The sequence below is a fragment of the Triturus cristatus genome, chromosome 1_2 (assembly GCF_964204655.1).
Source record: "Triturus cristatus chromosome 1_2, aTriCri1.1, whole genome shotgun sequence".
NCBI classification, from domain to species: domain Eukaryota; kingdom Metazoa; phylum Chordata; class Amphibia; order Caudata; family Salamandridae; genus Triturus; species Triturus cristatus.
The window spans coordinates 147491920-147508696 of record NC_140580.1 but is presented as its reverse complement, the minus strand read 5'-3'; the positions used below and the strand labels follow the sequence as shown (position 1 = coordinate 147508696).

General features: G+C 42.1%; 1 protein-coding gene across 1 annotated transcript in view; it reads right to left on the bottom strand.

The window, feature by feature from the left end:
• The window catches only part of NRAP (nebulin related anchoring protein), a 289660-nt gene that overhangs the window by 19817 nt on the left and 253066 nt on the right, over positions 1 to 16777 (bottom strand). The window contains exons 34-35 of the mRNA XM_085603355.1: positions 11923 to 12030; positions 272 to 583 (exon numbers count right to left, since the gene is read on the bottom strand). Coding sequence (XP_085459481.1) covers positions 272 to 583; positions 11923 to 12030 — 420 coding nt within the window. The remainder of the gene's footprint in view (positions 1 to 271; positions 584 to 11922; positions 12031 to 16777) is intronic.

Below are 16777 nucleotides of genomic sequence, written 5' to 3'. Positions count from 1 at the left end.
GCTACACACAAACATAGACCTCGATCTGCAAACAGAAGTGGCCGGAGCAACGTAGATACAGAGAAAGTGATGCTTTGGAAAGGACAACTGGCCCTTCCAGTGATCCAGTTTCAGCATCTTAGACTCTGCTTGGATTTCATATGTATTTTTGCTCTATTACTGTGACTTCTTCCTGTGTATGGATTAAAGAATGGACTAATAATCCACCATTTCTGCATGCAAGCTTGAGAATACGTGCTTGGTAATCAGAGATAACTTCACCACAACATACCTCGCTCTGTAACGCATGTGCTTTCTTTGCCCACTGCATTTTCATGTCATCGGATGGCACAGTGTAGTCATGCAACCTTGTCTTGTAGTCTTGGTCACTGGCCAATGCCTGGGCCTTCTTGGCATGGACCAGGTTCACCATGTCCATGGGCAGGTGGAACTGGGACCTGGTGTCTTGGAATCCCTTCTTATATTGATGCTCACTCTGTAAATGTCCAACCTGCAGGCAGTGTAGCATCTTGGGGTCATCCAGAATGCTCCGGGCTCCAATGTGCTTTCCCCGCTCTTCCACAAAGTTGTGTTTGTACTGGTACTAGATAAGAAGCAAACATGGGTATATGATGTGTCAACGTTTATATTTATTCTTGGAACATTTTACGATTAAACACTTTTCTTTTTTGGTTTGCTATGCCTAGGAAAAAGAAATACACCCTATTTCACATTGTAGACATTATGGTCTAGATTTACGGTTTTAGAGAGGGCTAAAATATTTTACAAAGATTTAAGTGTACTATTTCCACTGATTTCTGACCTTTCAATGATTTACAAATAACTGGGCAAAAACATATAAACTAGTCATCGATTTGCATTCAGATCCCTGTCCCTATATACGCACTCCTGTGGACTGTAACCAGAGCGGATGATAGAATAAAGAAAAATGCGATAAGACACGATAAAGGAAAATATGACTTTTCACATTCATTTGCGTCCCTCATTTTCCTCCACAAGACAGAATTCCCCTTAGGGAAGCTCCATCTCCTATGCCCTATAAGTAATATGCAATATTTTAACTTCCCTTTCCCATCTTGGAAAACCAGCAGAGGAGGGAAGAGAGGGTGGGTGGGAGAGAAAGAGAGAGTGAGAGAAAGAGAGAGAGAGAGAGAGAGAGAGAGAGAGAGAGAGAGAGATACTATGTTATTGGAAATTCAAGCCAGCCCGCTCCATCTATTGTTGTGTCATTCATATTTTTCTTTTGCCCACTACAGCATCGGGCAAAGGTCACCTCACTTCAGCCACTGACTTACTTGACTGTGAGCGACAGCAATGTGCTCTCTCAGAAGCAACACATCCACACACAATGTAGTTCCCTTCTGTGCCAAGGACTAATATGGCAAATTGTGTTTTATTTTAGACCAAAATATATTTTTGCTTCTAGACAAAGTTTTTTTCCTTCTTTTTGGTGAGTACCTGGCAGCTCCATCAAAATACGAGTTAACAAAAACTATTTCAAAACAAGCATTGACAAACCACAAAGGCTGGCCGCCAAATGCAGACATATTGGAGTTGCCAAAGCTTATTTCTGAAGTTTCTCGGGTAGGAAATGACCCACGACATATTTGTGAATACTGAAGAATTAGTATCTAGAAAACATAGTTTACAAAACGGTATAGGCTGACATCCTTATAGGTGTTTCAGAAATAACAGTGAGTTGAATGTATTTGTACAGCTTCAATTATTTTGTGCAGCGTAGGCTAGGATTTTAGGGGTGCCAGAGTGTGGTATATGAGAAACTCAAATAATAGATGTGCACAACACAATACGTCGAGTTCAAGCGAGAACTCTTCTAACATCAGCCTACTTAGAACAATAGTGCACATACAGAGGTGCTGAGTGCAATACACTATTTATTACCATTCCTGAGTGTGGGGAAGGGCTATGACATTCAAAAGACACAGCTGCAAGTGGGTCCTTCCTTACAGCTTTGACACACCTTGAAGAAATATTTCAAGAAAATAAGGAAAACGCTGACGTTAACCATGAAGGGCCTGTGCGTCATGATCAGGGATGGAAAGAGCACGCTGCGCTTTCTTATGAGATCTTCCTGTACTAAGGATCTGCATTTCTATTTCTTCTACCTAGAAGAGCTCTAGATATTATAGTTGATACATCATAATTATTCACAAGCAAACCACCCTTTTGTGGCTTAGTTTTGGGAGAAGACTAGTTTGCCAAAGGAATGTGTTCTTGGGTAACAACCAAGATGCAGTGAAGTCTTGAAGGTTCCTGTCTCCTTGATGCATTGTTGTGTTGTGAGGTAGTGTTCCTAGGATATAATAGAGACCGGTTTGTTTTTGTTCCCAGGGGCAATGTGGTATAACATAAAAACACGCATTGGCAAATCACAGATTCAGCTTTGGGTTTCTTGGCCCTGAAATAACAGGTGTTTATTGCTACCCAACTGAGAAGATTTAAGGGCTTAGTGGACCTACTGGGATTCGAACCTGTGACCATCATGTGAAACACAGATTCCTCAAATGGAAGCATTATTCTGCTGAGCCCCCAGACCCATCCGGTGATGGGTTAAGTCTCATATATTGGAGTGCAGCAGGTGAAGGTCCATCAAATACATTGCAGGGTGGTGGGCTGGTGTCTCTAGGATGCAGGGTGGTGGGGTGCTTTAGTATGATGCTATGTTCTATGGTATTTATGTATGAATATAGCCAGAGAACGAGAAGGCAAGTTAATGCCTGTCAACTACAGTGCCTAAGAGTGGATTCACATCCCCAAGGTGCAGTGCGGTTGAGGTAGCTTCCTCGGGTCATGCTGTATCCTGGCAACTCATATGTATGGGTATTCATAGGATGCAGTGGAATAGGATGGGTTGGTTCCCCAGAATGCAGTGAACTGAGAATGCATAACATATATGAGATGCAATCTAGTGGGTTAGTCCTCCAAGCATACATTGCTATGTGGTAGATTTTTGTTGCTGGAACACAGTACACTGTGTTATGATTGTATGACTGGGTTTCAGTGCAAAGTGAAGTCTTGGCAACGGTATTATGCTGTGCCATGTGTAAGTATTATTTTTAAAAAAATGGTCCCTAGTAATGACAATTATGAATTATACAAAACACCAAATGGCAATGTATTATTTCCAAAAAGAGAAATACAGCCAAAGTTCAATAAAATAATAATAATATTGTGGTGCAGTAAATATAGGTGCAAATATTTTAACCCGTATTTACAAGAATAAAAATGGAAGCTGCACAAAAAAGACGAAAAGAGTGAGTGGTATGAAGTTAATAAGAATGCCTTTCATAGAGAAATAGTCAGTAAAGAAGTCAAAAGTAAATAAAAGACGTCTAGGGGCGCTGCAGAGTCCAGTTGAGGGATATCGACAGGAGTACAACCGGTGTAACTCTTGAGGGACTGAGTCAATCAATAGGGAAATTGCCAAGTGAGCAACAGTCTCAGGGATAATTGACACAGGGTATAGGTAGAGTAAAAGAGTGACACTGACTAGGTGGAGAGCACATTCCAAGAGACTGGATGCCATGCTTCTAATGAGTGCAGGATGGCCAGATAATGGGGAAAGGACACAGTTAATGCAAAAGCTTCATCCATCAGTGCGAATGCTCCAATTGGCCAAAGATGGGAGCGCAAACCGCACAAAGAAAGGGGGAGCCATCCAGCTTCAAAAAGCCAGTAACTTCAGGGAATGGGGGTGGGCAGCACAGAGACTTAAATTAGCCAGGAACGGCTGTAGCAGAGCGACCAGTTTGGCTTCAAGAGATCCTTACAGTGCTTCAAGGATTGCTGCTGGGATATCACCAATGATATGCGTGGCACCCGGTGTGTAATTGCATTTCACCCCAGAGTGTATGGGAATAAAGGCGGCCCTCAAGTCTCCTGACTATCTAATATGAGGACCATATTAGATGTGAAAGTATCTATAGAAGAAATAGGTAAACAGAGAATAAAATGTGTAGAATCAGGAAGAGACTTAAAGAAGGGAATGAGCGCATTCAAGGTACTGATGCATGAACAACGTAGTATCTGTGCACATGAACCCATATAAACTTAAGAAAAATCCTATAGAAAAAATTAAATAAGAGGAGAGGAAAGGTCCTCGGGAAAGAAACTCGATCAAGTCAAGTTTTTTTAAACCGAGGAGTTCATTCAAATTAAAGATGCCCAATCCACTCCCCGGTTTAAGCAAGTATGCATAGTTTCCATCTTGAAAATCCAATGAAGCTCCTCTTTGTGCAGCAGTGATTCAATGTTCCCTTCTCGTTTAGAGGTGGAGATGGTGCTGATTACTTGCCATCTAAAATCGTCTTGCCAGTGTTCCTTTTCAAGAAAATGTGACACTAAAGGAGCAGTGAAGACCTTGCATCTAATGCTGACATTTGCAAATTTTAATCAAAGTCAAAAAAAACTTTATTTCGGCCACATGGGCCATAAAAGCAAGAATACAATACAACAATTTATATGTCAAAAGCAAAAGCAGATCACATTTTAACCACCAGGACAGAGTAAAATAATCAGATTAAAATTTTCACATTATTAAGAGTTGGTGGAAAGTTTCCTGCGCTGAAACCATACAGCATTAAGAAAACGTGAAACTGCGAACACAATTGGGGGATGGGTGTCGTATTTTAAGACTCGCAGGGCATTAACACAGTCTCTAAAACCAAGGTTCCTACAAATCAATTTTACCCAACGTTTCCTATGGGTAAGGTACGCTGGACAAACAAAGAACATATGAATTTCATCCTCCAGTTTGTAGCCACATGCAGGGCATGAAATACTATTATTAATGTCCCATCTAGAAGTAAAGGACCTGAGTGGTAGGGTACCCATTCTAAATTGAACATATCATTTCCTGGCTACAGGAGGGAAAATCAGATCCAAAAATAACTCCCTCCCATAGTTCGGTTTAATCTGAAGAAACTGTTCAGTCAGCCTGCCTATATTAGGATCCATGTGCAGGCGTGTTAGATGAAAGTATCTTAGTTCTTCAGCAAGATTGGTTTTAGAAACAGATAGGCAGGAACCTTCTGGGGTATCCCAGAGTTCCTGGCGACCAATCTTGAAACAAGTTTCCCTAACGTGGGTTAACCAAGGAATCTTCATGTGTTTAAGTGTAGGCCAGAGATCCAGAAATTCATCTCTAAAAATTTCCAGGTCTGGATTAGACCATAGTCTCTTCCAATAGTGGACAGGCCGGGCCGCCACCACTTCTTCAATAGGAAGCAGTCCCAGATCTAGTCTAATTGGGACCAGCGGGGTACTAGGGGGTAAACTTAATAGTTTCCTGATAAAGGAGTTTTCGACCCTCGTTAGACTATCTATTTTGGAATGGCCCCATAGTTCTGCTCCATAGGTAGAGGCAGGTCGGGCTTGAGTTTTAAAGATTTCTACCACTGGAGCCGCTGGTTTAAAAACCGTGCCACTAAACAATCTAGCCATACCTCCTGTGGTTTGGGTCAACTTGAGTGTAGAATTGACCACCTGGCCTCCCCAGCCAAGATCTTCTTGGAGTGTAATCCCCAAGTAAGTGAACGTTTTCACCCTTTCAAGGGGGATACCATTCAGAACTGGGCTGGGGCGAGTACTTTTAGGAGGGTTGAGAATCATAAATTTCGTTTTGGCTAGGTTGATCTCAAGGCCCCTGTCACCACAGAAGTCAACAACGCCATCTAAAATTCGCTGGATTCCCATGGGAGTGCGTGACAACAGCAGGGTGTCGTCAGCGAACATTAGGGCAGGAACCTTGCCCGAGGCAAGCCTAGGAACATCAATATCTTTGAGGGCTAAAAGGTGTTTTATGAGTCCATTGATGTATAGGCAAAACAACGTAGGAGCTAACACGCATCCTTGTCGAACTCCTCGTCTAACAGGGAAACGGTCGGAGAGTTCGCCATACTTCCCACATCTAACCTGGGCGAAATTGGCCTTGTGTAAGTTCTTCAAAACATCCAAGAGATAGGGGGGAATGTTGAGCATTTGCAGAACGGCCCAGAGCTTTTCTCTCGGAACCAGATCAAATGCTGACCTTAGATCAACAAAAATGAGGTAGAGGCTGCCACCCTCTACTCTCACAGTCTTCCAGAATATAACCTGAAGACGAAATATCTGGTCAAGGGTTGAAGTACCCTTCCTAAAGCCGGCCTGCAAAGTGCTTAAAACGTTATTTTCTTCTTCCCAGGCCTGCAATCTATTCAAAATTATGCGCCCGAATAGTTTTTGGGTCGTATCAATTAGACTTATCGGGCGATAATTTGAGGGCTGTAGAGGACAGCCTTTTTTGTGAATCGGCACTATCTCCGCGCCACGCCAGGTTACTGGTGGCTCTGCACCATACAAGATGGAGTTAAAAAGGACACATAAGTAAGGAGCCCACACCGTAGGTTCAGACCTAAAAAGATCGCCTGGGATTTTGTCCAGGCCCGGCGCTTTGTTAGGTATGAGCATAGAGATGGCATTTTCAACCTCCTTAATTTTAATTTGTGGGATAACTGCAGCACGACAAGCTGTATTAGGGGAAGAGTCAACTGGGGAAAGTAAATTAAGATCCGCTATAGAGTATAGGCCACCGAAGTGCCCTTCCCACACTGCAGGGGCAATATTAGAACCAGTGATGGCGTCAGAATCTTTCTTTCCATTGCTAACAATGGCCCAGAAAGTCTTAAAATCCTTATTCTGTAAAGATACTCTTAGCTCCTCCCACATATCGTCTTCCCAAGACTTCCTTGCCCTGTTGGTCTGTTGTTTATAAAGGGCACGGAGTGATTTAGTTCTAAGTTTATCCTTTGTTTTTATTGCCACAATCAACTCAGTTTTTAGTTTCCTACATTCACCTGTAAACCAAGATTGCTTGTTGGGCACAGGTGCCTTAGGAGCCTCTGAACGAGAAAAAACGTCCAGAATTTTCATTGATAACTGAGTGTGGATAATAACGGGGCTGGATAAACTTTCCGCGGAAGAGCAGTCTAGCACAAAGCCGGCCATTTCATTAAGGCAGGGAAGTGCCAATCTATAAGTTTCTGCCAGTTTCTCAGGACGCATGAGGATGCTAGACCATTTGACTCTTCGTTTATTATTATGGAGAGTTAAAGATTGCAAAGGAGGGAACACCCCACTGGCATACGTTGAAAATCCCCAATGGTCTGATTTTAATTTCAGGGTAAGGGCATTGTGGTCACTATCATCACGAACGACCACTCTGAAATCTAGGACCTTATTCCATGATTTTGTGTCGATCAGGATATAATCCAAGATCGACAAATGCCCAGCTCTGTTAAAAGTAGTATGTCCAGGCTGGTCGGATTTAAATCGGCCATTACAGGCCCTCAATGATAAAGAGAGGGTAAGAGAAAGAATTTGGAGTACTAATGGGGTCCAAGCTCTGACCGTAGGGATCATAGGGTCAGGGATATTTAAATGTGTGTCTTCCGCCACAGGGTCATTTTGAGCTGAGAGACTAAGTGGCTCAAACTGACAGTTAAAGTCGCCGCCTACTATAACAGAATAATCTGGATCTAAAGTCAGAATAAAATCATTCAAAGCTGTAATGACCTTAGATTCGCCTCCTCCTGGGGAGGGTCTAGAATAGACATTTAGGAGAACCAAATGCCTGTTCTCAGGCAGGTCCAGTAGAACACATAAAATGTCATCAGATCCTGTTTGAAGTTGCCTGGCTTTAGCACCCAGGTGAATTGCAACCCAGGTGCTAAGACCTCCAGAAGGTCTCCCCCTGCCACTAGATAAAGCCAGAATGCCAAAAGAGGCAAACCCCTCTCGTTGGTAGTTTTCCGTGGCCCATGTCTCTTGTAACAAACAGATATCAAAGGTGTCCATAAAATTACCCCACTCATTGCATATCTGTTTGTTCTTTAGGCCCGCTACATTCCAAGAGATAAGGTTAACATCAGTTTTAGGCTCTCCTATGGTAGGGGCATCTATACTTAGGTTTGGGGAATCAGCTATAGAAGGAGGATTAGTACATAAGTGATTCAATGTTCCCTTCTCGTTTAGAGGTGGAGATGGTGCTGATTACTTGCCATCTAAAATCGTCTTGCCAGTGTTCCTTTTCAAGAAAATGTGACACTAAAGGAGCAGTGAAGACCTTGCATCTAATGCTGACATTTGCAAATTTTAATCTTTTGGGGAGTTTGGCCTGTGTACAGCATGGTGCACAGACAAAAAATGTCACGTATTGTATCGGAAGCGTTGCAATTGGAACAAGATTTAAGGGGTGTAGTGAATCGTGAATGCATGAATTATTTGGTCTCTATGCAAAAGTCGTAAACACCGCATTGGCCACATATGAAGTGCCCTTTTATAGGTAGTAGGCCACAATGCTCAGTGACCGTTCATGAAGTTTTTGGTGATACTATAGGTGTGTGGGCAAGATGGTCCTTCAAATTCCTTCCACATTTATATATATAAACAAAGGAGGATCAAATGCAAGGTCCCCTGCGTCTAATGTATGACCGTTGTTTTTTAATTCCATGTTCTTTTAGCACAGCACCTCACCGAGAGCTCAGGATAGCCATTCTCAAATAATTTCAGGTGAGAGCCTCAATTATCTTGAAAAGTCATTCTTGTATTTACAATTGATTCTTACGCTAGGTTAGGCGCTCTGCTAAAAGGGCATGGTTGTATCCACAGGAGACCCTAGTGACCGCCTGTAGGAAAAAAGAATCCAATAGACTTGTCTGTGTCCCCATTTTCTGCCAGAGTTCGAATTTAATTTCAGGCATCTGGGTAGGCGTCTTTTATTTATTTTCTTTTTTCTTCTTTATTGACTACTTCTCTATGAAGGATATCCTTATTAACTGCATACCACTAAATCTTTTCTTCTATCACTTTTAATCTTGTGAGTATGGCTTAATTTTCTTTTTCAATTTTAATTATTACAAATGCCTTGCAGTGGTTTGGTATATGGGAAGGTCTTTCTTCTCTATCATTGCTTCAGCTTTGTCTCAGGCTTGATTATTCCTTAAGCCTTATCAACAAGGGCAGTGTTCTCCAACGTTGGTCCTTGAGGGCTGGATCCATGCCATATTTTTAGCATATCCCCATTTAGATAAATGTAGTTATCTTAAAAATCTGGCATGGATCCAGGCCTCCAGGACCAACTTTAGAGAACCTTTCAGCCGGGGACTGAAACGCTGCCTATTTGACTGTACATATTAAATTTTTCTGATGGGCCCTGCTATTCTTGCTTCATTTATACATGTGTTGATCCCGCTTTATCAATGGCGTGCATACCTTCAAAAAGAGAGCACCGAGCATGTTTGTATGCACTCATATTAACTGTTCCTCAGTATGAATATTATTTTATGAAATTTTGTTTATATTTGCCTTTTTGAGAATATGAAATTGCCATTTGGTATTTTGAATCATAATTATCATTATTAAGTACCATTGTTTTTGATAGTAGTGATTATCCCAGGTCCCCAGAGATCCGTGGGTTCCCCTTGTAACAAAATATCGTGTCGAGAATACTGAGGACAAAAATATAGTGAAGGTAAGTTTCTATAGGTAAGCAAAGTTTCACTATGTATAACTCCACATGAATGGACCTTGAGAATATATGCATCTTCAAGGTACATAGGTGTGGAGTTAAGAATGGTAAACCTATTTGCACTTACCTTCCCTATATTTTGGTTCTCGATATTTTTGACGTGATAGTGTGTCCACACAATATTTTTGTTTCCGATATTCTGTTAGTGGTCAGAGTTAGTATCCCTAGGCAGCTCAGTGCAGTGGGATAGTCCATAGAATGCCAAGCAGTGTTGTGATGCTGTGTCCGAATATAAAGAGCAGTGTGGTATCATCCGTAGGATACAGTGGAGTGAGGTGTATTAATATACCTAGAATACAGTGTAGTGTGATAGAGACTCTAGGATACAGTGCAGTTATGGTAGGTTATTGTCTCTAGAATACACGGCATAATGGTAGGTTGCTCCCAAATATACAGTGCACTTTGATGAGGTAGTACACTTTGCTCTCCACTCCAGTATGGGAGGTTACTGCCTCTAGGATATAAGGCACTGCAGTGGGATGGTGACCCTAGGATACATTGCAATATGATAGGTTAGTATATTTAGGACACAGTGGAAATGATTGTTTAGTCCCCCTGACCCTAGGAAGTAGATCAGGTTGGTTGGTATGCCGCGGTGCAGTCATTTTAGTGTCACTGTGATGAAGAGTCCTGTGGCAGGCCAATGTACATACATAGCAGTGTAGTGGGTTTGTACAGCGCGATGCATTGCAGAATGATGAATTAAATGAACTGGATTGTGAGAGGCGCTGAACTCTTCAACTTACTGCACCTTGAAATGCTGAACCTTTGCTACTATTAACTACTGACCCTTTTCGCTGTGCGCACCTGGCTCTGCTCTTAGTGCCTGCCATGGTCAGGAGAGGCTAAAGGCCTGTTAGCTGAAGGAGTGCCTTTACTGGTATAGAGAGGCAGGGGGCCCTAGGCAGGCCAGGCCCCAGACTCTCTGTGAGCTCAGAAAGAATGCCAGAACCTGTCTTGCTGCTCCTCCTGTATGCACGAAATGTAAGATGTATGGTGTAAGCTGTCAGCTTCTCCAACATTCTTGCCACATATGCAATCTGTGAGAAATTGTATAAGTATCTGTTCAACGAAGTGCGCAAGCCACATTGTACAATGCAAATAAACTTCTGACGCCTTTTGAAACAGACCTTGCTCACCGGGAACTACTAATTGGGCCTTCCAGGCAAAAGGCAGTGCTGAGTAGTTACACACTCATTGGCCAGTTCTGCAGCAGGTGCACTGCAGTGCAGTGCGTTAGTGCACCAAGGAAGGTGTGCATATGCAGTGTTAGCATCCTTTGAATGCAGTGTAGTGGGTAATGCCTTTGGGAAGTAGTGCAGCTTCATGTGATGTGCAGTGTCTTACATGGTGATTTGATGATGCAGTGCAGAGCAATGGTGATGACAAGTAGTGCAGCGTCCTCCAGAATACAGTTCAGTGCCTTGGATTACTGTGCCTGCTATGTCTTGTGCATTGTGGTGCCTTATGATGGCGTGAAGTGGGGTTGTGTCTCCGAGATGCTGTGCACTGTGATGTGTTAATGTCCTCAAGATTCAGTACAATCTTTTGAATTATTGTCCAAAGGACACATGCATTATGCTCAGTATTCTTGCAATGCAGTGCAGTCTGCTGGATTAAAGTTTCTAAATATTCAGTTCCTGCCCAATGTCAACCACAGTTCCTCCTCTAGGAACACCAGTGATCATACCCATGGCACTCCATGCACTACTCTGGTAGTAATTTTCATCTGCAGGTCTCAGTCTATCAAGATACAAGCTGTGATCGAGCTTTAGTCGACATGAAAAAGATACTTTTTGTTTTCCTGTTATCCTCCAACTGCTTTTTAGATATAATTCCAATATTTCAAACTACCAGTTATACAGCTATGGAAAGTGACTTGATATATTCCTGGAAGTAAGAGCACCAAATTAGTTTCTAGTTTCTTTTGAGAAAAATCAATTTTCAAAAACATTAAGTTTCCTCTTGCATATCAAAGAAGCATATGTTAATATGCACAGAAACAAGAGTAAAGTCTGTTTTAAAAACATATGACTAATTTGTTCACAAAAAATAGCACAAAACAGGGTCTTAGTATGACTTTAATGCACCACCTAAGCCAAGATAAAGGTCTGTGCTTCTATCACATATACCATTGCCACTGGACACATTAAATCTTTGTGTGCTGAAATATCCTTTTACAGATGGACTTACCACAATGGTCATGTGAACTAAGGCTGGCCAATTTGGGGGACATTGCATCTTGTTCTCACCTTCCTGACCACTGTGTGGTGCCTGACAATGTTTCATTGTTAAGTATTTGAAAGAACTACACATTCAAAGTTTGCTCAACTCACATCACTTGCAATATCACCAGATGCCTTTGCTGTCTGGAATGGAATTGCCTCTGTGGTCAGTCGGTATCCTTGGGCTCGTAGACTATGCCAGGACTCTCTGTATTTGACCTAAAAATAAAATAATTACAGAAATATTGGTTTTCCACCTTAAATATACATGCAAGGACAATCTTTCTTTTTTATTGAACGAAAATAACATGCTAGTGATAGTGAAATCTATATCTGTAGAGTGACTTGAAAAAATATGCAAATTATTCACTATTCATACAGACTGCTATGCGTGAAGACACCCAACTGTTTAAAAACGTTTAGCAGCTCTGGGCAGATAAGCATAGAAAAGTCACCTTTCCTTCCTGGTCACCCAAAATGTTTTGCCTTTTTGTGGACCGTATTATTCCTGATATTCTGGCTCTGTGCACAGTGACACTTTTTTTTGCATGAAACAGTCCTAGGTGAACTGGTACTGCCTAAATTGGTCTATTTAACTTTCCTGCAAGGACAAGATAGATGGCACATAAATTGCACCAGTGGCATAGAAGTTAAATGTCATTTACGGTCTGCAGTGCGAATTTATAACAGCCACATATAGTACACAAATATATGTCTGCCAGGAACACCACTTTGCACAGGCTGCATTGTAGTTTGAAAGAGCTGTAGTAGCACATGCAATAGAAAAGTGCTCTTCCATGTGGAAATAAACCTTTTTATGTCAATAAATCACAGCTAGAGTGTGCCTTGTAAGCCCACAGAGCTGGATACTTAATGGATAAAAAAGTGGCAAACTATATTTCAGAATAAGTATGCCTTTGCCGTGACTAAATATTCAAAAGCTCTTTTCACTGTGTAGTCCAGCTGGATTTTACATGAACAAGTCTAGGTTAATTAAGCACCTGGTTTCTATCTTTGCCTGTGAAAATTCTATTAAAGTGATTCAAAGTTACTATGTCTTAAAAATCCACTGTCACAGTCAAAGTTGCTTTATTGTTATTATTAGTGGTAAAGTAATTATATATAAATGCACTTGTGGCACCAGTTTTGCCACTCATCTCACATCCAGAAGCTGAATACACATTCCTGGCTTGAGGTACCACCCACGCTCTGTAGAGTATAGTGGCTTCTGCAGAAGATAATCACAAGGTCTCTGGGACAGGATGACAGTGTGCTGGCAACAACTGGCTACTAAACAGGGGTTAGCTATCTGGTTGATGACTAGAAACAGCTGACAGACTGCTGACAGGACAGATTTCATACGACCTCTTTTAACTTCGAAATGCAAATGGGGTGACAGGCTCTGTCCCGTGCATTTGCCCTCTTTTACTTTCTGGCTCAAGGCCCAGCAGGGGGGAAACAGTGACAGACCCTGACAGGGGGACTTGATTAGGAAGACCCACAACCCCTTCTGATGGAAGAAATGACTAGTTGAATTTAGGGCTTCTGGATTTTTACTGCAAAGAGAAAGTGCTACAAAAGGAGGTAGGCACAGGACGAGACTTCTCCACCACCTCAGAAGAAGACAGAAATACTGTAACAAAGAAATGTTGAGGATTCTTGACTCTCGCTGGAACACCGATACTGGAACTGTTCTCAAAGGGTCAGCTGGTTGCCCTCCTGTTTTCCAGATACAGGTACAAAAAAAAACAGAAGAACTCCTGACTCCAAGAGGGCTCAGTTCACACTGATGAATGAACCCTGCAGGAGCCTTGGTTGGAGGCACACCTGGTGCTTAGAAGCATGCGAAGGCAGAGGTCAATTTGTAAAAAAAATAAGTGCTCTCGTCAGGAGGGTGCTTGCACCAGCCCATTTCTCCTGTTAGCACCGCCTAAAACAGAACCAAACACAAAACATGAAAGTGGGGAGAGGATGTGGCATAATGGCTAGAGCTGCCAACTTTGGCATTGAAGAACTAGGTTGGAGTCTCGACCTCAGCTCAAAATCCTGTGATTCTGGGCAAATCACTTAATTTCCCCTTAAATGAATGTGTCCTTAACTGGTGCTCATGAAAAGCACCAGTGTTGATGATTAAGTGCCGTTGCAGAGCGCCGGAAACCACTAGCTGAAATTAAGCACTGTGCCCTAAGCACCTGAGGGTGGGAAGAGTGACCAGGACAATCTTTACCATCAGTTCTTGAAAAGTTGAGCGTAGTCATTTTTTCAACCACTGGAGGACCGGGTCAAAGTGCTGAGGCAAACAGGGAGTTTATACCCTAGACAGGCAAGAAAAAAAACTAGTTTGTCATACTTGGAGCTTTTTGCTGTATTGAAACCGGGTTCAGTGGAAATTCACAGTAAAGGTACCCATCCTCGTGGACCCCTTCCCAGGAACAGCTTCCAGCATTGCCCAGCTGGAGGATTCTGAGAACCAAAAAAGTGAGTATGTTCAAAGGTAATACCTTGAACCAGGGTGAAGTGGGAAATCTTTTGTAGGGGTGAAGCAACTTTGGTAGCTATGAGTTCCAGCTTTGTTCCATTGAGAACCTTTGACTCCAAAACCAACAGATTCTGTGGGGACTTGATGATTAATAACGGATCCCATTTTAACGTGTTCTCACCAGTGTCTGTTTTCAATCTTGCACCACTGGAGGTTTTGACATTTCCCCCTCCCTGGTTCTCATCCTTCTCTCTCATCAAGAGCTCTCAACCACATTCCCTCACTCCCACTCTTGCATGAGTCTTTATATTTGGTCTTGGAGGCACAGTTCCCATTTTGGATATAGTCTGGATCAAGTAGTAAACCCCATACCCGAGGCTCGCGTCTCATGTCTGGGATGACTTCTGGTACCTCGACCAAGCAACATCAAGTCCAAGGTAAACTCATAAATGGGGTATTAACTGGAAGGGTAGATCATCAAGAAGTTATAGGCCTCCAGCTCAAATGTCATTCAATCTTTTACCTTCCTGGATGCATCGGACAGGGGAGAGGATTTCACTGAATCTGCCAAAACCTTGGCTTCTGGATCTGTTTCCCCAGGCTCTGCCACTTTTGCTGGCAGTGTTTGGCGAGGTGTGAGGGAATTTAAGTGTATGCTTTTTACCATTACTAAAAGGTTTGTTAAGATTTGACAGCAACTGCTTACAGCTGCTTTTAAAACAGGTTGCTCATGTTTAGTGGAAGACTGTTTTTTTTACTGTTTGGTTGTGTGGGTTTGGTTGTGTGGAACTGAGTTCACAGGGTGGCTTGGTCCAAGAATATCTTAGTCAGAATATATAGAAATATGGCTCCTAGCAATCAAACCGATGCCATCAGTATTGAAATTGGATTTTGGGATGAAGTGAACAGCTAGAACTTATTCAAAGGTAAGTCATTGTTTAAAAAAACAGATGTTTAGAAACCATTCTTATTTTGTAATTAAAGTAAGGTTGCTAGCGATGTATGAAGTTATACTGTTTTCTTTTGAAAATATTGTGGAATGTATTTCAAAAGTTGGCAAGTCTTGTGTAACGTGCTCAGTAGCTGCAATTTTGAAACAAGTCATTGCGTGAAAATATCTTGCAAAAGAAGATTTTGGTGGAAACAACACTGGCAAAACACCTCTTTAGTGAAAAAAAAGAATTATACAAAGGTTAGTTAATGCTGTGCCATTTCCTTTCACTCCTGAATGTCAGAAACTATCAGCAGAATCCAGATGAGTGTCTTTATCAGAGGGGGAATCTACTAAGTAGTGGAGACAGGTGTCTCCCTTGAGCTATACTCAAAATGTCCTGCCCGCTCTCTTTTTCCGTCTTAAGATGAACTTGGCTCATTCACACATGCAATCACTCAATAGTTCCTATAAACATAAAAGATCAGGAGTGCTCCTCTTCCATCTCTCACATAAATAGTAGAGTGGAGTTGGATCAGTTGCATGAGGCACACAGGCCGGTGAGAGAGTGAAGGACAATGATGAATCTATTAGTTACCTTTTGACAAGTCAATACGGTATTCAACAAATTGATATCCAGCAAGTGCTTCAAGAGACCTGGATCAACACATATCTGGTCTGCTTCAAAGGATAGTGAGTTATGTCTGAATCTGAAAGCACCCCTCACAATCAAGACATTTTGATATGGCTTGGACATGAAGATCCAATCCAGTATGGCTCATTCATCTATATATTGCTCACATTCGATGCGCTCATGATTCTACTAAGGGTGTTGGTCAAATTACGTCTTTTCCTATTATTTCGTTCCTTCTCTTCCAACTCAAAGCAGTCCTGCAAATGGTAAAGCTTCAAAGCTCCCAGTCCCACAATGTTTCTTGCCATTGTGGCACATGGTGCAGGAAACCATAGAAGTTGAGAGTAATTCTGTCACCCCGCTACTTTTATTGGCATAAAACCTTAAGCTGTGCATTTTACCTTTATCATCCCAGACTTGTAACCCAGGACTCCCATACATAGCAAATGAACACTACTAAGGCACTCTAAACATACACATGTAAATTGGAGCCTGTTTTTCTCCAACTTCTGGGCCCACTTTTTCAAGCAGCTCCAACACCAGAACCTTCCATTAGCATCATGTTCGGCTTTCTTGCCACAGTACCTGCGCAATGAGCAAGTCCTGTCAGTAGGCTGAGGACACACTCTCACAGAGTAAGGACTGTGATGAAGAAGATCCAGACTGAGAGCAAAGAAAGTTACTGTTAAGTAACCTGGGGGCATATTAGCAAGACCGGCGATAAAATTATCGCCGTTTTAGCGGCAGGAAACTGCCGCTAAACGGCGATAATGGGCTTGCAAATATGCTTTGTAGAATTCCAATAGAAGCCCAGGTTAGATGTGCAGGACATCTAACCTGGGCTTCTATTGGAATTCTATAACGCATATTAGCAAGCCCATTATCGCGGTTTTAGCGGCAGTTTCCTGCCGCTAAAACGGCG